The sequence below is a fragment of the Acinonyx jubatus genome, chromosome C2 (genome assembly GCF_027475565.1).
Source record: "Acinonyx jubatus isolate Ajub_Pintada_27869175 chromosome C2, VMU_Ajub_asm_v1.0, whole genome shotgun sequence".
Taxonomy (NCBI): Eukaryota; Metazoa; Chordata; class Mammalia; order Carnivora; family Felidae; genus Acinonyx; species Acinonyx jubatus.
In genome coordinates, this window is record NC_069384.1 from 53,726,015 (window position 1) to 53,750,949 (window position 24,935).

Below are 24,935 nucleotides of genomic sequence, written 5' to 3' on the forward strand. Positions count from 1 at the left end.
CATATGAAAGACGATTTGGAAATATGAATGGAAATTTGGGAATTCTCTAGCTAAAGTAAATACCAAGAGACTAATTAAATGCTAAAAAGGTTTGTAAATCAATTACCTTTCCTTCTATATAAATATATTGATTAAAAAATAAAATCAGTGATACAGTTAGATGGAAGAAAATACCTTATTTTGGGATTAAAGTTCAGAGTTCTTAGGCTTGTCCTTGGTTTACCCCTTAATGGCATTGGGAAGATTATGTAAGTATCTCTGAGGCTCCTCTCACTGAGCTGTAAAATGGGCATAATTATACTCACTTCTTAAGACTGTAGAATGTTAAATAAATGAATGTGTATAGTAAAAGCTTTGCAAATCACAAAGTGATACATAATGAGAGGTAGCAATTAAAGTAGATTAGGAGGTTTTAATAACTACCAATTTTTCTTACTAGAAAATGTTTAGAACTTATTAATGCAATGTACTCAAATTCCATATTGTAAAGCACTTTATTATAAAAATCAAAACGGAATTTTTTAGATATGTCAGTAAAACAACTGCCATCTGGGAAAAAAAAAAAAAAAAGGTGGGGAGGAAAGCAGTGTGGGCTCATGGGTAGCAGTGTAGCCCCTGGCCAGCTCATAGAGCATGCAACTCTGATCTTGGGGTCATGAGTTCGGCCCCATGTTGGAGGTAGAGTTTACTTAAAAAAAAATTTTTTTTAATTAAGAAAAAGAACTTAATGAGAAATGGTCTTAGTAGAATTAAGAATCTTGCTCAGGGGGGAAAAGATACTAAATTTGAAATGTTCTTTGTTTAAACTCAGTACTTTACTTCTCTCTGAAATCAGCAAACACAATCCTTAATGATGTAGAAAAGATTTTTAAATGACTTGTCAGGTTTATATAGTTTATAATTCTTTATAGAGGAGCTTTTGTTTATACTATAAAGCATTACCTTTGTATTTAAATAGGATGCCAAAAGATAAAAATTCGGCCAGCAGAGGGAGATTTATGTAAATTGGGCTGTAGGAAAAATACTCCAAGGTGCCTCAGTAAACATGTATCTTGTGGGTAATAATGCCCACTCTCACACTGTGAATAAGAGGAAAACAGAAGGAAGGAGGATACTAAAACGACTCATACTAAAATTTCTGTTTGTATTCTTTCTTGGGTGAATGATAGAAAAATAGAAAAGGAAAAAAGGCAAATGATATACAAATAGAAACTTCTTTTTTGTGTGTGCTAATTCTGTGGTGTGAAGAACTTTTTGAAACAAATGTCATAAAGTTAATACATTTTTTAAAATAAAAACAAGCTTTCAGTACTTGGCACTGAGGTCAGAGCACATTCAGCCCAAACACGTTAAAAGAATACCACCTGAAATGAATGTAAAGGGAATGGCTAATGTTCTGAACAGGACTTAGCAAGCAAGTCTTTTGTATCATGCACATTATGTCAGAAAATTGGAATATATTTAAGAAAAAAATTTCACCAGTAGTGAAACAAGTATAAAACACAGTTTTCTTCTTAACTCCAAACAGAAAATATAAATGTATCAAAGTTCCCTATGCATTCTAATTAATTTCCTTAACAAATGTGCAGTTTGATACAGTATCATTAAATTCACAAATTTTAAGCAATATTTATTAAATACATATTATATTAAAGGCAGTATTCTGAGTATTTGGGAATTTATTATTTTTTAATTACTTTTTAAGTTTATTTATTTATTTTGAGACAGAGAGCGTGTGTACTAGCGAGTGAGCAGGGGAGGGGCAGAGAGAGAATCCCAAGCAGGCTGTGTGCTGTCAGCACAGAATCCCACATGGGGCTCAATCTCCTGAATCGCAAGATCATGACCTGAGCCGAAATCAAGAGTCTTCGCTTAACCAACTGAGCCAGCCAGGCTCCCCTAAAGTATTTGGGAATTTAAGGATCAGCGACATCCTACATCCTTGTAATGTGTAATCTAGTAAATAATGAGTTACCTCAATTCTAGCATGCCAAAGTGTAACGCAGGTAGGCATTGCAGAAGCTAGGATAAGCTCTTTCAATAAATACTATCTATGACTACTAGCATAAGATATATCAATGTTTTTTTTTACTTTGGGAAAAATTAAGATTTTTGTTTCATAGCCATTAAAACAAGAGGTTTTGCTTTATTAAGTAAAATAAGTTTAACTGTAACTTAAGTTGTTTGCTGTCTTTTTAGAATAAAGAGCAGTAGCTTAGGAAAAAGAAATTCCAAATAGAGATATCACAGATTGTTGATTTTTTGCTGAATCACAGTTTCTGGGTTTTTTTGGTTTTTGTTATTTTTTATGTTATATTTAGAGAGCAGGATGATGGAAGACATCCAGACTGATTATTATTTTTAAATGAAAAAAAAAAAAACAAAAACTAAGTCATATAAACCAAAGTGAGTCAATCATTTTAGATGAAGTATAATACATTTAATTTTTTTAAAGTTTATTTATTTTTGAGAGAGAGAGCGAGCACGAGCGAGGAAGGGGCAGAGAAAAAGGGGAGACACAGAATCCAAAACAGACTCCAAGCTTCGAGCTGTCAGCACCGAGCCTGATGTGGGGCTTGAACTCATGAACTGTGAGATCATGACCTGAGCCCAAATCAGACGCTTAACCTACTAAGCCACCCAGGTGCCCCTACTACATTTACTTTTTAAGAATACATGCGATCATTCTTAAAATTTAAAGGGCTGTCTGTAAACTGATGCACAGAAGATTAATCAGTGTTCAGCAATGGGTACAAGAGAATAGGGAATGGATAATTATTTCTCTTGTGAGGTCAAATTATTACGAGTCATTTTGACATCTGAATAGAAACTATTTCTGAGCAAGTAAAATTGCCAGGTTTTATGGTTTGGCAGTTTGAGTATGTTAGTTGATTGGGTGCTGGGAATTTTGGAGCTGGAAGATCTCAGCAGGAAAAAAGAGCAGGGCATACTGAGGATGAAGTAGAAAAAGAAGCGGTAACAATGAGGAGAGGGGACAGAATGATAGGAATAGACTGCAGGGAATAGTCCTGGAGCTCATTCATTGAATCAGTATTTGCCCACAATGTGCCTGGCTCTGTGTCAGGCCCTGAGATGCCATGGTGAACATTATATAGCCTCTGTTCTCTGTTACAGTCATTTGGGATATAAAGAAGAAAACAGGCGCCTTCATTGTGGCTTATTGAGTGTAAGGTGTTTGAGGACTCACGGGGAGCATCTCTCTCAGACTAGAAAGGGCCAACAGGCCTGAGGTAAGATCCAACCTAAGCCCCGAAGCAGGATTGAGTCCCATTGCAAGGAGACACTTGTGCGCACGCTGAGAGGTCAGAGGCCATGGCAAATTCCAAGTGATGGCATGTGGCTCCATGTAGGCAGAGCTTTTAAAGTGATAACAGAGCAGAGAAACCTGAGCCATAAAAGCAAGCAGGGACCAAGACAGGAACAGTCTTGTGTGTTAAATGAAGGAAGAAGGTTGGACTTTTTCCTGAGAACATTAAAGTACTGTTGAAGAGATTCATGCAGAGCCTGAGCAGACATTTGTGGTGTGGAGAATTGAAGTCAGCACAGCTATAGTCCGGAAGAGCTGACTGCTGAATCAATGTGGTAGGGCTGAATGAGGAGTGGACCACATACATGAGGCAGAAGGGGCAGAACTTGGTGAGAGGGTATCAGGGCAAGAAGGCACTCCAAAGATTTGAATTTATGGTGAGGAAAAAGAGAAATGTCTGTGTGTTCTGGAGGTTTATGTCAAGGGGATGGAATGTCCAGTTCTGTGCACCAGGCTCTGGCATTCTTCCCAGGTGTATATGGTGGAGTCGGAAGCCTGCCCCAGATAAGGTATTTTCTCTGAGAGGCTCAAAATCAAAGGTGTGAGTGCGAATAATAGTGAGGTAGAGAAGCCAGAGCGTGTCTTGAGTTGAAATGAGTTGGAGAGCTTTCTAGGAAATTAATCCTGGGGTTTAGAACCAAGAAGATTAGGAGCCCAGTCAGAAAATAAGGTGCAAGGTCAAGCCCGTGAACAATGTTAGCACCAGGCAAGCCAGTTCTTGGCTGCTAGCTACATGGCCTGGAGTTAGGCAGTCTTCCTGGCTTGATGGCTGGAGGCCACTTTGTACAAACTAAAGAGGACTAGCCAAAGGGAGGAGGGGGATTCAAAGAGTGTTTTAGTCTTGAGATTGTCTAGGAGAAGGTATTAACTAGAAGGAACTGTTGACAGTTTATCAATAGTTCATCAAAGAAAGAAACTGAAAGACTAGTGGCCCAAGGTAGCAGGATAAGAGATTAAAAAGCACATAATGAGAATGAGAGAAGTTGACCTTGAATCTCTGCCTTTGAGAGAAAATGGAAGAAGAAAGATGCAAGTTTTGGAATTGGTAGACTGAGAGCTTGTGGAGCTTTGGGAGAGCTCACACAAAGACGACCTTCCTGTGAACCAGAAGGCGAAAGCATTTTCTTAGAATGGCTAGCATTGTGGTGGGAAGGACAATAGGGAAAAGTGATGGAATGCTCTGAGGGCAGAAATCCCAGGTTTGAAACCCGGCCCCTCCTCCACGTGCTGACAGAGTGGCTCAAGCATGTTGCTGAAGCTTTGTCATTCTTAATTGCTTCATATATAGTACCTTTCTCTCAGAGTTGTATTGAGGATTAAAGAAGTTATTTAATGTAAAGTGTTTATTAGCCTGTAGCAAACATTCAATAAATTTGGTTATTAGAAGGCAATGTTGTATAATGGGCAGGAACAAGAGACTCTGAAGCTAGACCTCCTGAGTTCAAATACTGGCTCTACCAGTTATGTGCTAACATTGGGATCTTGGACATCATATAATTTACAAACAATGTATGGCTCATTAGATGATCAGTAAATATGTGTCCAACTGCACTGACAGCAAATGAGACTCCAGGAGTTTGTCCTCTTGTGACTCAACTTCTTGCCAGTGTGATTATGTCCTACCCATGTGACAAATGCATATAATAAAAAATCTCGTTAATTTGTAAACAAAAGAGGCAAATTATATGTTCTATGTGATTCAGTTTTCTCATCTGTAAAGAGGAGATAATAATAGTACCTACCTCTTAGGCTTGTTGTGAGTTAAGAGAATTAATATAAAGCTCTTAGTTTCTGGTCTGTAGGAAGCAACATATACAGAAGCATTATGTATATAGAAGCATTTTATATATGCATATATATCTCATTATTACTGTTATCTTCACTCATCATTAATAGGGGTTGAGGAAAACCTGAGAATTCATAATGGGAACTGTGGGTTGGTTAAGACTGAATAAGACGAGTGAGAAAGGGTTGCCGATGAGCCTGAAGATCAACTTGGGATTGGAAACTGTGTGGTAGTGTCAGACCAGGGGAGCAGCCAGCAACCTGGGGCAGACCTAGGGAAGAGAAATGGAGGGGTTCAGAGTTGGGGTTTATTACCATCCAGTTCTGAAAGGAAAAGAGAGCTATTGAGCTGAAGGTACTATGATCTGCTGTTTGAGAGAGTAATAAGAGTCATTGACAAATAACCAGAGATGGGAATAAGGCTACTTAGAACGTGTCTTTAGACTAGTATCAACAGCTGTTTGGTAGTGACTTAGATTTCATTATATTTATTACATCTCCTTGTCAATTTGCCTATTTCTTCTGGTCTCTCCCTTTCCCTTCTGAACAGCCTTTCCTGGGGCTTTACTTTTCCTTCTCTATTTCCTGTTCAAGTCTTACATAACTCTTCTTTTTTTAGTAAAACAATGTAAAGGCAAGCATAATTAGAAAGGTTAAAAGTATCATTTCTGTGTTTGCTTCTTCATGTATTCTCCGAGCATCTCCCTGTCTAGTATGGGGATGTTTGCTCTGACAGATCCAGAAAAAAAGCATCTGGCATGTTCATTACCTTCAAGGGTCTTTGTGGGAGGAATTCACATGAAATCATTATGCTGTACAGAAAAAAATGATAATTGTTATATAATCAAGTGTCCAAAAATATGGCACAGCCATTAAATGTGGTGGGTCAAAAAGGTGCTTAGGAAAGAAAGAAATAGGAATTGGGGCAAATAAAGACAGCTTTTTAGAAATGGCAGTTCAGAGAGGCTTGTAGAATAGTGAGTCCAGGGTGTCTGGTGTGCAGGTCTGGGAGAGCAGAGGAAGTGCAGTTCAGAAGCACCAGGTGGGTGTGGCGAACAGGACAGATACCTACAGGCAGGAGGGCAGTGGGGGGTGGTGAGCTGAATGGGAGGTAAGGCTAAACACTTAACTCCCACAATGCATAGCTCACCAGGTGATCAATAAATAATGTGTTCAGCTCCACTTAGAATACATGAGGAGGACACTCAAGAACTTGTCATCTTGTGCTTTAGATTCTTGTCAGTGTGATAATTATGTCCTAACCTTTGTTAATTTAGAAGGGAGGCAAATGTGTTATGCTAGGCCTGTTGAGCAATAGAAATTTGGTGACTTTCTGATTAAGGATGTAAACAACATAAAATTATAGGAAAACAAAGTTAGGCTTCTTGAGGTACATGTATGTACCTGTTGAATTCTGTATGTAAATAGCTTTTTCTCCGTAAGTCACCCCTTTTGATACTTTATCTCTTTTAAGGTAGCTATTGTCTGTCTCTGCAGCCTAGAGCAGTGTGTTAAATTAAGCTCTTCTAAGGATAAATGTCATGGAGAGGAAGTGTAGTAGGGATCTTAAAATACATACTCCTTCATGAAGTAAGGGCACAGGGACCCGAACTACCAGTACAGCTAAGCCCTTTAAATAGGGGGTGCCTTATTAGTATTCATGAAGAGCATATAGATAACATCTTGACAGAGTTAAAGTTTCAACCTGAAGAGCTACTGCTTTTCAATAAGGAGTGCCTTTAAAGATACTCTTTGCATGAATAGAGTAACTGAATTGCTTCTATAATGAGAGTATTACTTTATTGAGTGAGGTATTTTTCATTTAATCTGTCTACAGTTAAGAAGAATTGTCATTAGAATTATAATAGTAAAGATGAGCACTTGTAAGGCTTTTATCTTCAAAGAACTTGAGTTAATCTAATTTGTCACTTAGAGTCATCAGAGATGTGCACTCACTTTTCTGCTGTGAAGCCTGGAAGTGTTCACTTTCCATCCCCTCGGCGCTCCCTTTTGGTATTTCCATGGCCCATTAGCTACTTTGTCCTATGGAAAGTGCCCCGAGAGTCAACAGATGGAAGGCTTTCCGTTAGATCCGTTTCCTGTGTAAGTGTTTGGGCTCTTGAGTTAGGCTTCCTGGTTCTGATGCCATCTTCTCCGTGGCTAACTGTGGGACCCTAGGCAAGTTACTTAGCCCTCAGCTTCTCTAGCTGGGATTCATAGTAGTACCTGCCTCAGAGGTTTCTTGTGAGGACTAAATGAGATAATGAACATTAAGTACATAGGAACTATAAATAGTAGCTGCATACTAGTATTGTTTTAAAAATTATTGCTAGGAACACATCGTTCTGGGCAGTTGTTATATGTGGTTAAGTGTTAGGTGCGGAAATGATTAGCAGTACTTTTTCAGGGCCTGCTGTGTACCAGGCTCAGTGCCACTCCCTGGGACTGAAAAGGAAGAAACCATGGCACCTCCCCTGTAGAAGTTTGCATCCTGGGTTTTTTGGGGAGTGGGTAGGAGGTCGGCACAGGCAAAACAAACTGTAAAACACTGGTGTGCTTGACCTAATAAGATCAAGTACAATCAAAGAGCAGAGAATGATGGATTTTTAAGATTTTTTATAGAAAGCCTTAGAGAGGAAGGGATATGTGACCTGGGCCTTGGAGGATGAGAAGAACTTTGACAGAAAATGGGAGAATGTTGCGGGGAGCAAGGGCTTCAGAGTTGGTGTGTTTGCCAGCTTCTCTGTCAGCAGGACCCCATGGAAAGACAGAAGCAAGGTGTGTCTTGAAAGCAGCAGGGCTCCCTGTAAGGAAGATTTTAAGCAGGTCAATCTAGTTTGCATGGAACTCTGCAGCCACCATTTGTCGCTGTCTCTTTGGGTGGTTTTTCCTCTTCTCTGTAGACATGAGAGAATTGTGAAGGTTTGCCGTCCTAGTTGGACCTAGGGGAGGCCTTATTTGTTGTTGGAATGTGTGGTGTCCAACACTGAGATTTCATGGGCCTCTTTTACCTTCCCCTGTCTCACTGGGTCTGAATTTCCGTTAATATGATTTGGATGGGATTTTACTGGGACATTTAGGAAACAGTTTAAACTCTAAAATGCCCGTGACAGCATTCAGTTCACACAGTGTTTTAAAGACTGAAGTGTACTGATTGCCGACGTTGTAAGACAAGATGATAGAAAGACTAAGAGGATCTCATTCACAAAATGTATGACTGTGCCAAGAAACTGTTTCTGACTGTATATCACACAGACAAAGGAAAGGAAACTTTCCATCTTTCTTTTTCAGTTTTGGAGTCTCGGGACTCTATCATCTGGGAAGCACGTGGGCTATGGTTAAATGGAAGACATGTGTTCTCTTTGAACAGTATCTTCGGCTGAGTTTAAGCAAGCCGAGGCTGTCAGTTAAAACCCATACTCCCTCTAAAAAGCCTGTGGGAAAAGGGAGGATTTACTAACACAGAGTGAGAGCTTTCTGGGTGCCAGATTCTGTGCTGGGTATTATACATAAAGTGTTCTCACAGTAGTGCTATTATTCAGTTTCAACATATGGGGAAAGGTTAGCAAGATTAATAACTTTATAACAAGTAGTTAGTGGCAGACGCAGGATTCCAAATGAAACCTGCCAGGCTTCAGTGTCCATTGTTTTCTTTTGTGAAGTGTGGTGTTTGGTTTGTACCGTTTCTTTTGTGACATTTCTTCTTTAAAATCCTCATGAAGGATTTTGACCTCAGTAAAGTCTTCATGAGTGAGCTTACTTTTGAGTAATACAGTTAAGGGGCGCCTTGGTGGCTCAGTTGGTTAAGTGTCCGACTTGGGCTCAGGTCATGATCCCATGCTTTGGGAATTCGAGACCTGCATCAGGTTCTCTGCTATCAGAGAATCAGAGCCTGCTTCAGATCCTCTGTCCTCCTCCCTCTCTGCCCCTCCACTGCTCATGCTTTCTTTCTGTCAAAAGTAAATAAACATTTAAAAATAAATAAAATGAAAACCTGAATAATAGTTAAATTAACTTTTTTAAAATTTATCACCAAGTTGGCTTGTATTTAGTTAAACAGTGATTATCTAATTAGAGTCACTCATCTTGGCATAGGAAGGCACACACAGATTGGTTTGTTATTACAAGATAAATAATATTCAGGATTTTGGATCAGGACCTTTAGCTTCTGTGATTTGACCATCTCAGCAGCATAATTTGATGGTACTGAGTCTTTCAAGTAGAGTCCACTGATAGTTAAATAATCTGATTTCAGTTATTCTGGAGTTGCAGTGCAGAATGGAAAATGACCCCTTTTAAATAAAGTCTGCCCGTTGCTTCGTTTGTTGTGTATAGATGGTTAGCTTAATTTGTTCTTGTTCAAGAACAGGAAGTCAAACTTTATAATACATGGGGTTTTTAGTGGCAAAATAATTACAAGTGTAAGCCTCTGTTACTGTCAGAAATTAACAGTTTTCTCTTTATTGTTGAAATAAGAAGAGTAATGGGCTTAAGTCTCAAAAGTCTGCCTTCTTTGTCTCTTCTACTTTTTCTTCATCCTTTCTTTCATTGTCCTTTCTTATTTTCTCATTACTTCTGACTGATCATCAGGAGCATCATTTCCCCCCACTCTTTTGCTTCCTTTCAACCATTTGAAAACTGATCTGTAAGAAATTAAAAAGTAATCAGATAACTATCAATTATTAAAGTATCCAGTTTATAGTTTGAGGTATTTCACAGTCATTACATCAGTTACACGTTTCCTGACTATTTTGTCCAAAGTATATCATGTCCAGTTCATTTGTTCACGTTTTCATCTGTAATGAATGGTAAAAGTATTTCTGTCCGTCTTCCTTTGTTCTTCTTCCACAGCTCAGGTGGCCGATGTCTCTTACACACCACATGCCACCGCAGCTCGCATGTCACAGTTACACGCAGTTTTCAGTCACCCTTTTTTTCCCAATCAAGAGAAAATATCTGAATTCAGGGGAATGAGAGATACGGGGGTTAATTTTTAAGCCATTTGGATGTATGAAAACAATGAATTATTACCATTTAGTGCAGGGATTCATATGGTTGCTTGTAACAACTCTCACAACTGTCTGAGCCAGGATGCTTCTGAGCACATAAAGGTAAATAGTCTTGGATCATTAATAAAAGGCCTAGTGAGGGAGGTAGGATGTATCCATATAATTGTAATAAAGGGAAAATGTGGTGTCGTTAGCCGTGCAAAGTCTAGTGGATTTCTGGGGAAGGAGAGATTAACTTGCGGATTATCAGAAAAGACATACAGTATCTATAGTGGCATGTCCACTACATGGGAAAGAAATCACATGTGAATGTGATTATTCTGAACCCCAAAGCCACATGTACCGTCCATTAATTTAATTCTTGATATATACTATTTTGTCTTTGAATATTAAAATTATATATACACACACACACACAGGCACATGTACTTAAACACAGTCACACATAATTAAATAGCATAATTAATTAGTCTCCCATTGATTTATTTTATTATTTAAAAAGTGTGTTACAGGGGCGCCTGGGTGGCTCAGTCGGTTGAGCATCCGACTTCGGCTCAGGTCATGATCTCACAGTCTGTGAGTTCGAGCCCCGCGTCGGGCTCTGTGCTGATGGCTCAGAGCCTGGAGGCTGCTTCCGATTCTGTGTCTCCCTCTCTCTCTGCCCCTTCCCTGCTCATGCTCTGTCTTTCTCTGTCTCAAAAATAAATAAAAACATTAAGAAAAAAAATTTTTTAAATAAAATAAATAAATAAATAAAAAGTGGGTTACATAAACAAAGATAGGATTAAGATGCAGAGTAGGATGATTCTGAGCTGACCTCCTCCCACAGACCACGTACTCAGACTACAACTATATATGGAACAACTCTCTCTGAAGACTAGCAGAACAGGTCTTCCACAACTAAAGATAAAAAGAAAAAGCCACACCGAGAAGGGTCGGAGGGGCAGACACAGTAGGGATATCACCAACACAGAGGTTCTCTCTGAGGAGTAAGGAGGTCCAGCCCCACATCGGGCAGTCCCCTACTCCAGGAAGATGAGCCCCCATAATGTCTGGCTTTGAAAGTCAGCAGGGCTTAACAACAGGTGAGCAGAGGGCTATGGGAAACTAGGACTCTGCTGTTAAAGGACTCACGCACAGTCTCACTTGCGCTAAGACCCAGCAGAGAGCAGTTTGAAAAACACCTGGGCCATACATGAAGAATGTTTTTTGACTAATTTTTAGGGTATATGCCAGAGCAGCAGGGATCTGTAGGAAATTTCTCTGGGAATGGAAGCACTCACTGGAAGGCACCATTTTTCTTTCCTTTGACCTAGCTAGCCTGTCGCTTGTGGGAGCCATTTCTGATACTCTCCATCTACCTTGTTAGCACTGCTCATTCCTCCGCCTGCATTCCTCTGCTGACTCACCCCAGAAGGCATCCCTCCAAAGGGGCTCCTGCCCTGGTGGGCAGCCTTCGCTGAGACTGCAACCCAGCAAAGTGGCTCCCACTCTCCTGCCACTCCCCACCACCAGGCAGCCTCTGTCCCAGCAAGTTACCTTGGCCAGGACTAGCACCCCCAGCCTCCCCCAGAGTGGGTCTACCTCACTACACTCAGCAGGAGCCCTTGGCTGAAACCTCTGTGTGTGTGTCCCTTCCCCCCCCCCCCCCCTGCAAAAGATCCTGCCCCACTGCACCCAGCCTACAGCCTCAGCCTGGATTAGAGTCCCCACAAAGCAGCTGGCATTCAGGGAGGGAGGCAGTCCCATTCACTAGCATGACCACAATAATCATACCCAAGCTTCCCAGCCAGCCACACAAGGGGCCAGCCCTGCTCAGCAATACCACAATAGCCAGGCCTCTCAGCCAGCTACACTGGAGTCCAGGCCCACCTATTAGTGCTACCATAGCATGGCCAGACACTGCAGCCAACCAGGCTGGGGGCCAGCCCTTTGACTAGAGCACCTGCACCTATTCCAATCTAGCCACTACGGGAGGTTGTACACCACCCACTCGGGAGACACCCCTGGAACACTTGGTCCTGGTGACCAGGGGGCATTGCACTTCTAGGCCCCACAGGAAACTTTCTATGTAAGGCCACTCCTTCAAGACCAGGAGACTTAGCTGGCCTACTAATACATACAAACAAACACAGAAAGTCAGGCAAAGTTATATGTTCCAAATGAAAGACAAAACCTCAGAAAAGGAACTAAATGAAACAAAGTGTGCCTGATAAATAATAGTTCAAAATAATGGTCATAAAGATGCTCACCACACTTGGGAGACGAATGAATGAGCCCAGTGAGAACTTCAACAAAGAGAAGGAAAATATAGAAAAGAACCAGTCAGAGCTGAATACAATAACCAAAATGAAAAATATACTGAAGGGAATCAACAGCAAAGTAGATGATGCAGAACAGAACAGACATCTAAAAGGCAGGGTAGTGGAAATCACCCCAGATGAACAGCAAAAAGAAAACAATTAAAAAAAATAAGGATGCAGTAAGGAGAGCACTTGTTGGGATGAGCACTGGGTGTTATATGTAAGTGATGAGTCACTACTCCTGAAATCATTTTGTAAAAAATAAGGTTTAAGGAACCTTTGGGACAGTAACAGGATGCTAACATTCACATTATAGGGGTGCCAGGAGGAGAAGAGAGAGGGAAAAACTTCTTGAAGAAGTAATAGCTGAAAACTTCACTAACATGGAGAAGAAAACAGACACACAGAGAGCACCTGACCAGATGCATTCAAAAGAGATCCACACCAAGACACATCATAATTAAAATGTCAAAAATTGAAGAGAATCTTTTCTTTTTTTAATTTTTTTTTCAACGTTTATTTATTTTTTTGGGACAGAGAGAGACAGAGCATGAACGGGGGAGGGGCAGAGAGAGAGGGAGACACAGAATCGGAAACAGGCTCCAGGCTCTGAGCCATCAGCCCAGAGCCTGACGCGGGGCTCGAACTCCCAGACCGCGAGATCGTGACCTGGCTGAAGTCGGACGCTTAACCGACTGTGCCACCCAGGCGCCCCCAAAATTAAAGAGAATCTTAAAAGCAGCAAGAGAAAAGCAACTAGTTACATACAAGGGTACCCCTATAACACCCATCAAATATTTAGCAGCAATATTTGTAGGCCAGAAGGGAGGGAGTGGCATGATACATTCAAAGGATTGAAAGGGCGGCGGGGGAACCTACAACTAAGAATAATCTACCTGGCAAGATTATTCTGAATTAAAGGAGAGATAAAGTTTCCCAAACAAACAAAAATTAAAGGAGTTCATAACCACTAAATCGGCCTTATAAGAAATGTTAAAAGGATTTTTTTAAGTGGAAAACAAAAGGCCATAAAAATGTTATACCTCCGAAAATATTGGGGCCACCATATGGGTTTACTTGCCACTCAAGCAGCTCATCCTGAAGTGATTAATAAGCCACAAAAATAACGGCTTCCTCTTCTCTCTACATAGCATTGGTATTTTTGGAAATTGGGTTGCCTGTGCCAAATTTTATTTGTAGATAGAATGAGAATTGTTAAATGGTCTATGGTCTATCAGTTCACGAGAAACCTTTGTTGCTTTTTAAGAGCATAGCAGATAACTAATTCCATTTAGAGTTTTCAGTAACTTTTTACACTCTTGAGGCAGCCACATGAATCATATAATTGCTTCAGAGACTCAGCAGAAGTTTCTTGCTAAAAAGGCCATAGGAACATGTTTTTCTTTTCCTCTTCCTCCTTCTTTTGACTAAACATAGCTTTTAATAAATTGAAGATTTTTATAAAGATGGAGATTTAAAAAATTTTATTAAAATAAACATTTTACTGCAGCAGAAGAAATAATCTGATTATCAATACTGGAATGATTGAATAAATTGCAATACATTTTTATTTTGGAATATTCTGTAGTTATTACAAAACGAGGACGGTAAAGATGTATTGGCTTAGATGAGCATGATCTGTGCAAATTAAAATTTCTAAATGGCTGTGTTTACTGCTGTATTTGTATATAAAAGAAGATACAGAATGATGTAGTCCCTAAGGTTTTTAAAATTGGTCAAAGGATAGGCAAACAGGTTAGAGGCAAATTATCATTGACAGAAGAGAATCCAGAAATAGATAGTAATTTAGTGTAGGATAAAAGGGTCATTTCAAAGGAATGAGAAAAAGCTGGATTAGTTAACAAATGCTGTTGGGAGAGTTGGCTAGTTATTTGGGAAAAAAAGAATAAGATCCTTATTTCCTTTATCAGAATGAATTACAGATTGGTCCAGTATTAAAATTCTTTTTTATAATGAAATCATGCCAGTTCTAGAGAGAAATATTAATGATTTTTTTTGTTTTGTTTTGAAATGAGGAAGACCTAAGCATGAAACATGAAACAATGACAGACAGGATAAATTTGCCTATGCCATGTTGTTTCAAAGGCTTCAGAACAGAATGAATCTTGAAACTTTATGAAAATCTAGTTTTAGCAACATGGCATTAGAAGTTTATTGATACCACTTTGCAAGCATTTGGACCAATGCACACTTTTACTGACCAAAAAGGCTATACTTTTCTGTGATATCAGCAACTGTGTTTGTGTTTGTAATCGTCAACATGAACCATTTAAGTTGATAGCATTTGGATATTTGAATTTTTGCATGAGTACATATGGACAATAATTTGTATATTGTTACTTAAAATGAATGAATGAGAACTGTTGAACTAGGAAAATACTGTGAGAATGCATATAAGAAATTGACATGTGTGATTTACCTCTCGGCTGTGGTGCTGGGTGTGATGGAGAATGCAAACCTCATTTTGTGCTATTTTTAGTGCTATTTTAGAATGTGTGTTGTTTTTATCTTTAAGAAAAAATGTTTTTCAAGTCATCCAAAAGTAACTTAGTTTCTAGGCTTCTGAAAAGATTTTGTCACATCATAGGCTGGTCATTGCTTAGCTATTTTAGCCAATCACCTTTTAGGGGAAGAGCAAGAACAAAAAGCCTAGGGAGCAAAACTTGGTTACTGGATTCGGGTGCATATGTAATGAAGAGATGCAAAATATTTGATTATGTGTGTCACAGATGGGAGAGAGGGTGCTCATCTTGCTAAGTGACCTACAGTGACTTCATGCACTGGGTCCTTGGAGGCTGCACACAGCTACTTTTTAAAAATTGTGTGTCATCTTGTGAAATAGTTTTATTTTAATCCAAACATTTGATTCTTACAGAGTATTTTTTCTGCTTACTAACCCTCCAGGCTCAGATTTATCTTATGGTAGAGTGCAAAACGTAAATTATTACAATAAAATGGGAGCCATTGGAGAATGTGTGGAGGGCCACCTCTGTGAGCACCTCTTCTCTCTATCTTTTCACAGTGTTCTGATGCACAGCTTTGAGAAACACTACCCTGAGTAAGTGTGAACAGGTGACAGTAACTTGTAGGCATCCTACTGCTGTATTCGGGTTTTGAGTTCTGAAGTTAGGGAGTGGAAGGAAGTAGATTTCACAAAAGGCAAATTTTATTAGCTCCATTCAGCCAACTAAAATGAATGTTTGATTATGTACTTAGAATTCTTACTGAATCCAGTAAATGCCTGAGCTGGTAGATACTTTAGTCATTAAAACTATAATCCAATTAAAGCTAAGGAAGCTAAATAAACAAATTTTAATCAAATTTACTTTGATTTCTCTCTGTTTCTCTCCTTTTTTTCCTTACCACAGGTCACAGTAATGAAAGGCAGTAATAGAAATAAAGATCACTCAGCAGACGGAGAAGGGGCTGGAAAACGACCAAAACGAAAGTGTCTTCAGTGGCATCCATTGCTAGCAAAGAAACTGCTTGACTTTTCAGAAGAGGAGGAAGAGGAAGACGAAGAGGAGGATATTGATAAGGTAATTCTTCTGTTTAACATAGAAGTTTTGAATATTCATTCCAGAAACTACAGTGATTGGTGAGAAAGATGCATTTCTAAAAGTCTGTATAACTTGAATCCTATTTACTTAATGTATATGTTTATTCCAGATATTGAGGGTTCCTAAAGTATCTGTACTTCCTAATCATTTAGACAGAAACAGATCTTCTTCAGTGGTATTTCTGTCTATTAACTAATGATTTTCAGGTAATATGGTAGCACTCCAATGCAGTGGAGATGGGGGTATTTATAAAATTTGATGCACTTGCCTGGCACCCACCTCGTTGCCCCTCTGGCCTCTCTCTACTTCAGCCTAGCCCTGCCTCTGTGGACAGTCTTGCAGCTGCTCCAGCCCTCATCTCCACTGCCTTCATGACATCTGGCTGTTTTCACCCCCACCAGTCCTCCGTGGTCAGTCAGTCCTCTCCGTCCCCTTCTCTGGTCTCATGCTTAAGCAGCCAGCTCTCATTTAGAAGGTCACACAGCCATGCAGGTGACTTTAGAAAGCCACACATTCCTCCAAGTCTACGCGGAACTGGTTCCTCCTCCTCCTCATTCAGCTCTCAGCACAAGGACTACCTCCCCAAGAGATGGGGCTTCATCATCTCAGGTGACCCTCCCACCCAACTCATTCTATGTCCAAGGATTTCCTTCCTGGCATTTCTTACCATTTAACTTGCGCTTAGCTGTATACCTGTGTATGTCTGTCTTGCCAGACTAGAATATAAGCTCAGTAAGAGCAGAGGTATTGCCCCACATATCCTCCTCTTACTCCTTGGAACCTAGAATGATGCCTGGCACATAGCAAGTATTGAAAAGATGTATGTTCAATGGAAGAATAAATGAGTACATATTTCGTGTCACTACAACTTTTATAAGCCTGTTTTTAGTATCCTGCAGACCTTTGACATCCATTCAGTCTTTTGTTCTAGGCTTGGGTCAGCTTACATTTTTTTCTGTTTTTCCTGTTTCTCAGACATCTTATCTGGATCCTCTTTATAGTCCCTCTCACTGTTGATCTTTTTCTCCTCTTTTACAGAGAAAATAGAGGCCGCCAGAAACGATTCCTTCAGCTTCCTGTACTCATCTGTATACTTATTTCACTCACCCATCTTTTCCTTCCCCTTCTCTTTTCAGAGAGACCACTGTTACTCATTCTATTTGAGGACATTGCCAAGTTGATACTGATTTGATCTTTCTGACATATTTGTGCCTGTAGATCACTTGGTCCTGGAGGCTGCCTTCTGTTACTGTTTCTACTCCCAGCCTCACCTTCCTACCTTCATTCTCTTGATGCCCCTCCATTATTCTGCCCTCAAATATTGGTGTTCTCTGGGCTTGTTTTAAGAAAAAATTAATTTTTGTTTCTTTATTTTTTGAGAGAAAGAGAAAGAGTGAGCAGGGGAGGGGCAGAGAGAGAGAGAGAATCCCAAACAGGCTCCTCACTGTCCATGCAGAGCCCAGTGTAGGACTCAAACTCATGCACCGTGAGATCACAACCTGATCAGACGCCCAGACGCTTAACCCTACTGAGCCACCCAGGTGGCCCACTGTGGGCTTCTTAATTTCTTTCTCAATCCTTAAATTCTACACTGATATTTTTGACTGTTTTCTTAACATATCCACTTAGATCTCCAATCAGAACCTCCGTCTGAATGTGTTCAAAATGAAACTTTGAACCCCATCATCCTGTATCTTCCCTTTCTCAGTAAATGGGAGCCCCCAACTTTCTGGTTGGTGAGATCAGAAAGCTTATCTGTTTTCTTTTGCTCATGTCTCATATGCATCCATCCATCTATTTGCATATTCTCAAGCCATACCTTCTACATATGTTCTCAGTTTGACTCCTCCTTAGTAAGGTCACCACAGCCTCCTTGGTCCAAACCACCACCATTTCTAGTGCAGATTAGCATATACTCTGCTGCTCTGCCTGCCTCTGCTCTTGCTTTTCCAGTCTTTGCTCAACAGAGCAGCCAGAGGGATCTGTTCAGAATGAAAGCCTGGCTGTGCTGTTCTTCTGCTTCATGAAGGCAGGGAATTCATATGCTCATGGATTTACCCGCACCACCTAGAACAGTGCCTGGTCCCTATCAGTTGCCCAGTACGCAGTTACTGAGAGAAAGAATGGAATCATTGAATTCCCTTCTCTTTTCAGTCCACACCTGGTGATCTCATCCACTTTTCTAGTCTTGCCTTCTTTGTATTCTTACCTCAGTTCATAATCCCAGCCAAGACTTCTCTGCTGAGAACCACCTGACATTTTGCCTACCCGATACCGATCTTTCTGCTCCCAACCCTATCTGATTTCTCTCATTTGAGAAAAAGCATTCTCTGGTGTGTATGAAGGAATCTTGCCACTAAAGGTAGAAGCACTCTTCCTTTTTTAACCGTTAAATCCAATTGGATACCAACTGTCTTGGCTCTACCTCATAAATAAATACTGTCTGTGTTCTCACTTCTCCATTCTTATCATTACGGCCTTAATTCAGCCCTGTCTCCTTTCTCACCTGGACAGCTGAAACAAACTTTGAAATGGTTTCTCTAGTTTGGATTGCTTCTCGTTTTGATATTATAATTCATGCTTTACACTGCTGATAGGAGTTATCCTAAAGTACAAATCTGGTGATGTCTCTTCTATGCTGAAAACCACTCATGGCTCTCTATTGCATCCAGCTGTGGTTTCCATATCCTGGTCTGGTACAAGTGTTGATTTGTTACAAAGTATTACTGGGCCCTGGTGAAAGAAAAATTTAAGTCCAGATAGAGAGTTTTTCACTTTTATATAATTTTATCTATTTATTCATTTGTTTATTCGTTTTGGGGGTTAATTTAATGAGATAATTGTGACATTAAATAGTAGTTGCCAACATTTTTTAATATTCATATTTGGCAAAATAAATAATCTAGTAAAATATGATAACCTATGTTGTTCCCCCTAAGGTGTTTTTTGTTTTGTTTTGTTTTGTTTTGTTTTGTTTTGTTTTGTTTGTTTTGTTTTGTTTTGTTTTTTACAGTCTGCAACTACTTATTTATAGGATTAAATGCATGTTATTTTAGATGACAGAGCACATTCTTCATGAAGTACGTCCGTCCATACCTACTTCTACAACCTCATGTCCTGGGTCCATGTTCTAGTCTTATATCTACCAGTGCTATTGAACTGTACATCAGTCAGTCATCGAGCCTTAATCCTTTTTCGGTTTCCGTGTCTCTCCATTGACTACCTGACACATTCTGATTCATCTTTCAGAATCTAGCTCAGACAACACGGTTTCTAGGGAGACTTTGGTGAGCTTCCACCCTTCCACTAGTGCTTCACTATAACACTGGCTCCTTGTAATAGTCATCATACTGCTTTTTAATTAATTTGCTTTTCTCTCTTTCTCCCCCCCCACCCCCACCCTCCACAAACAGTAAGTTCCTTGGTCCAGGATCTTGTCTTATTTATCTTTTTTTCCAGCTCTTGGCTTGAGTTTTATAACTTAGTAACTGAATCAAAAGTTATTCTTTTCTGAAGGGAAAATGTAATTACTTCTTCAACCTACGTAATATACTTTTTATGTCTTGATTTTTCGTAGCTTCTTAGTTTTGAAAGCTAACTAAATATCCCTTTTTATTTAGCATTCAGAATGCTAAATAAATATTCCTTAAAAATGCAAATCATTGTTAATGATTGTATACATAATGAGGAAGTGAAATCTATAGCCTTCACTCCCAATAATAATCTCTAATGTATTTCCAAATCAGATAGCTATGACTTCAAGATTGTTCCACCATATTATTTTGTTTGAAGATAATTGATGGTTAATTAAATGCATTTGCAATATTTAATTTAAACTTACAAGACTTTAAAAATACCAAATTGGATTAAGCTAGTGATTCATACTAGAGTAGCTGTCGCAGTTTCCCAATAAACATGATGTAGAAGAACACCGTTGCCTTACAGTAGTGGTTCTCGGAGTGTGATCTTCAGACCAACAGCATCAATATCACCTGTGAACTTTTACAGATATGAATTCTGGAGGCCCACTCCAGACCTACAGAATTGGAAACTCTGGGAATGGGACCCAACAACCTGTGTTTCATTTAACAAGACCTCCAGGGATTCCACTGCCCACTCAAATTGAAGAAGTAATGCTCTACTATATGATGCAGATTAACAACTACCTTAGTCCTTCTTGATTTTAACTATGAAACAAGAAATTAAAGACATAGCTTTAGTAAGCCTTCTGGACTTCTGTTTGTGGTTGTACTGTTTTCAAGAAATCTCATAGAATCATATTTTAGCCTTAGAAGATATTTAACAGTCCTAATATATTCTGAGATTCTGTGATCAGAGGTATCTGCAGCCATGTGCAAGAAGTACCGAAAGAGATTAGAAGCAGAAAGACTAGGCCTGGGGCACTTGCATGGCTCAGTCTTTTGAGTGTCCAACTTCGGCTCAGGTCACAAACTCATGGTTCATGAGTTTGAGCCCCAAATCAGTCTGGCTGCTGTCAGTGCAGAGCCTGCTTTGGATCCCCTGCCCCCCCCTTCTCTCTTCCCCTACCCAACTTGTTCTCTCTCTCTGTCTCTCTCTCTCAAAAATAATAAGCATTTTTAAAAATTAAAAAAAAAAGGAAGTAGAGAGACTAGGTCATAGGCTCAGGCAGCGGGATTGACAGTTACACAGATGGGATGGGTGGGATCAGAGCTTTGTGGAAGTCCTTGAAGACCAGGAATTGAATGAAATGCTGAGCGAAAGGGGGGATTCAGAATCTATTTTGAAGGTTTAAGCCCAAGTGAATTTACTCCTGTCATCATAGCATTTCACTAAGTGATATTTACAGGCTTGAAAATTTACTACATGGTTCCTCCTTCAAATAATGTTAAATGTCTATTTTGATTTTTACAATAGGAGGCTCCACTTGTGATGTGCATACATTACATTTTTTTACCTACTTTTATGTTAAACACTTTCATATTATTAGCTGTAGAAAAGCACTTTCCAAACAGGAGAAACAACTAATATTCATATATTTTTGTGTGTGTGTAAATGTTGTTAATCTTGAAATGCATATATCACAGCATGAGTTTATTTATTTATTGAGCAGTTAGTTAGGTACTGATGTTGTACTAGCCATTGAACTAGATGCCGTGGTTGTAAAGGTAAATAACTTTTGTCCTCAAAGAGTTCACTGTTTAGTGAGGGGGAAAATGTTAGCAATTATAACATGATATATTCTGTAATAGAGACATGCACAGGTTGCTATAGAAACTAAGCAGAAGGCATTGTAAGTTGGTTATCAACCACTAATAGTGGCTGATGATTAATTTTTTTCCAATTTGTAAGTTGTTTAAATGAAGGTAAAAAAATACAATTTGAAAGCCAAACTGATTGTTAAAGCAAAATTGTCCAGCATGTGTTAAACATCTGGCTTTTGTTTTGGTTGGTAATAGGTTCAACTTCTTGGGGCCGATGGCCTAGAGCAAGATGTTGGTGAGACTGATGATGAATCACCAGAACAACGAGCCCGGAGACCAATGAATGCATTTCTCTTATTTTGCAAACGTCATCGCTCCCTTGTACGACAGGAACACCCCCGGCTTGATAACCGAGGTGCTACCAAGATACTGGCTGATTGGTGGGCTGTTCTAGATCCAAAGGAAAAGCAGAAATACACAGACATGGCCAAGGAGGTAGGTTACAATGACAAGGTTTAATGGTGGCTGTGAGCAACCAATCCCATACCCCTGTCAGCAAATGTGGAGTCTCTGCCGAAGGTCTAGCAGCACAAAGGTGAATCCTGAAGCAAGTGTTCAGTGAAAACATAAGAGCTTTGTTCCTATTCCTGAATTCCAAGTCCACCTTGCAAATGCTGGTGGAGGTGCCAAGAACAATTAATTACCAAGTTTTTTCATTGCATATACTTCACGGATTGATGTAGAGGGTTGATTTTTATGAATGGTTATTTATTATGAATGATGGGTTTAAAAATTTTTTTCTAGGAACCCAGCTTCCGCTCTCAGAATGCCCATGGTAAAGATAATAATCTTAGGTTACTCTAGTTGTGTCATGGGAAAAAGTCTTGATCTAGTCCTAATGCTAAATAACCTTGTGACAGTATCTAAGTCAATTTCTGGGTCTCAGCCCCCTTCTTTTTTTAATGTTCTTAGAATGAGGAAATTGGACACCAATTTATATCCTTTCCACCTCCTTTTTTTGTAATAAGCACCATTATTGTGCCTTTGACTTATTTCTGTTCTGTAGGTATTGCAGCATGCATATTTAAAACCAGTAAAGGAATGCATGACAGTGAAACATGATAAATTGTGGTATGTGCAGGCATGTAAACACTGTATACACAGAAACACTTCCTTGCAGGAAGGCTGTTTCGAGAGGTGGGACATTAATCAATTCTGAAACCCTATCAGTGACTAAATTCCTTCAAAAACTGTATACCAGTCTGTTGTTAAATTACTCGGAAATTAATGTGAATTCATCATGCTTTTTAAATGTATTATGTAATGGATTTAGCAAGTGAAGGAAAAGCAAAGCAATGTGGTTGTTAGGTTAAACTTGAAAGGAGTAATTCTCACAGTGTTCCTTCAACCTTGTAGCTTGCTAACAATCTTGATTCATGAAAACCCCTGCCACCCAAACATTTGGTTAAGTTCTATGAAAAGTTGAACCAGCAGGGGACAAAAATACAGAGTTTCAAGTGACACATTTTATTAGACATCTCAGTATGTGGGAAAATAATTCTTCCAATTGCTGTGGTTTTATTGAGTTGTTTATCAGGCTAACATGTAACATAAATATTTCTTATGCAATGTTAAAGGATATTTGAATCCAGAGTATATGATTAGCATAGTTGTTATGTAATTAATGATCGCACAGACTTTGTCAATTGGCTGTTGTTAAAGGCAGGATTTCAACTATGTGGGGCACCTGGAAAATTAAAATCAATTCCAGTAGCCCACATGATTTTAAATGTTTCAGTAGATTTCAGCTAGTATAACAGTAATTAACAGTAGCACTTTCCCAGTAAATGGCCTTAGATTTTTTTTATAGTCATGTTTATATGGTAAAATAAACAATTATCTAAAACCTCATAGGGAACCGCATTAGCTTGCTATAATTAAACACTTGAGTTTGTTTTTGGATTGCTGTTTTTTGATAACATGCAGCCTATCCTAAGTATATTGTTTGCCTTTTCTTAAATACCGCTAATTTACAAACCCAATAGGTGGCCATTTTTAAGAGGAGGAAGTATTATTTTCATACAGGAAATCTCTTGCTAATTACTTACTTAGGTTCACAATATTTGTCCTGGTGGCACTGTAATGAAATCTGTTAGGGTGGCCTCCTGCAATCTACTACAGGTGGGGGTGGATCTTCCACCTTGCAATTTGCCTCGTTTCCAGTTGCTCTTACAAACTGCTCTCATTTGTAGTTAAAAGTGTGGAAGGTTCAGCTACTTTCTGAATTATTATATAATTGGTTTCTAGCCATAAGTGATACTGACTTGTTTCAATTTATTTACTAAATGGTTTTGAAATTACATTAAAGTGCACGTAATTGTGCTGGTGCTTTTTTGTGTGTTAATATTGCAGCCTTAACTGCAATGTCAGCTTAAGCAACAAAAGCTTATCGAGTGACTTGAGTATACCAGGTCTTGTGGTGGTTGCTAGTGACGAATAAGGTCTCCGTTCCTCAAGGCCCTCACGCCCAGGCAGGCATTTTTAAAAGTTTCATATGTGTAACCTCTTCATTTTAAACACCAAATTTTAAATGTGTTCTCTAAAGGAAGAAGACATATTCTATCAGTATGGTTTTTATGTGAATGTGAATACTTAAAAAGGGATATATTTTTAAAACAGAAGTGATTAGTAAGTAATACAGCTTTGGAGAGTTTGTTTTTTTTATCTGTTAAAACTTTCTCTGACGCTTTGCTTGCTCCTGATTATCTTCTATTTTAGTGCATCTGGTGAGAGGAAACACCCATTGTGGGATTTGTTTTCAGTTTCTTGAATTACTGCCCGGTACTAGTTTGCGTTGTTGAAAAAAAAACGGGGGGGGGGAGGGAAAGGGTTGAATGAGGGTTTCATGTTCTCTGATGAATCTCATTAGAGCAATAACTGGTTATAAGTAATTTTAAAAAATACTATCTTAAGGATATAACCTGGGTTGTTTTCTTCAATTCAGCAGTGTGCATGATGGTACAGTGTTGTGGATGCTCCCAAGCTCTAACTTCTGACTGTGTGACTGACTGCTTGTTAGGGACACAGAAACAGCCTTCCTTTTCCTTTTCACATCTTTATGTCCATACTCTTACAAATACAGAACTACAAGTCTGCATTTTTGCCCAAAGAATTGCTGGAACCTTCCACTTGTCACTTAAACTAATGATCATAATTAATTAATTTACATTCATTTTAGAAGATTGCATACTAGACCTTCAGGAAGAGCAGAGTGAGTGCAAAGAAGAGGAGAGGATTTGGAAAGTTAAAAATAGTTTTGAGAAAAAAAAATAGTTTTGAGTGACTTTGTAATACCCCCTCCCTTCTTTTTTGTAGGATCAGGGGCATGAGGCAAAATGCATGCATTTATTGATTAATTGGTTCATTCCAAGCTTGATGTTTTACATAAACACAAGCCTGTTAAGTCAGAAATGATTTTCCCCATTCTTCAGAGCAGGGATCTAAGGCTCTTGGGAGTTAATATCTTCATCAGTCATGCACTGTGGAGCTGGGATACTCTTGACTGTTTGACTCCCATACTCTTCATATATCTTGCTCACTTAGATGCCTATGAGATAAGAGGTTTGAGTAATTATGGCAAAAAAAGGTAACAATAGAGTGCATGGGCTCAATTGGTTAAACATCTGACTCGGTTTCATCTTAAGTCATGGTCTTGTGGTTTGTGTGTTCGAGCCCTGCTGATAGCA

General features: G+C 39.2%; 1 protein-coding gene across 8 annotated transcripts in view; it reads left to right on the forward strand.

Moving 5' to 3' along the window:
* Positions 1 to 24,935, forward strand: part of BBX (BBX high mobility group box domain containing) — a 281,032-nt gene that overhangs the window by 162,012 nt on the left and 94,085 nt on the right. For all 8 annotated transcript variants that reach the window (XM_027077663.2, XM_027077662.2, XM_027077657.2 and 5 more), the window contains 2 exons: positions 15,815 to 15,985; positions 21,445 to 21,684. In XM_027077663.2, the coding sequence (XP_026933464.1) occupies positions 15,824 to 15,985; positions 21,445 to 21,684 (402 nt within the window). In that variant the 5' untranslated portion in view covers positions 15,815 to 15,823. The remainder of the gene's footprint in view (positions 1 to 15,814; positions 15,986 to 21,444; positions 21,685 to 24,935) is intronic.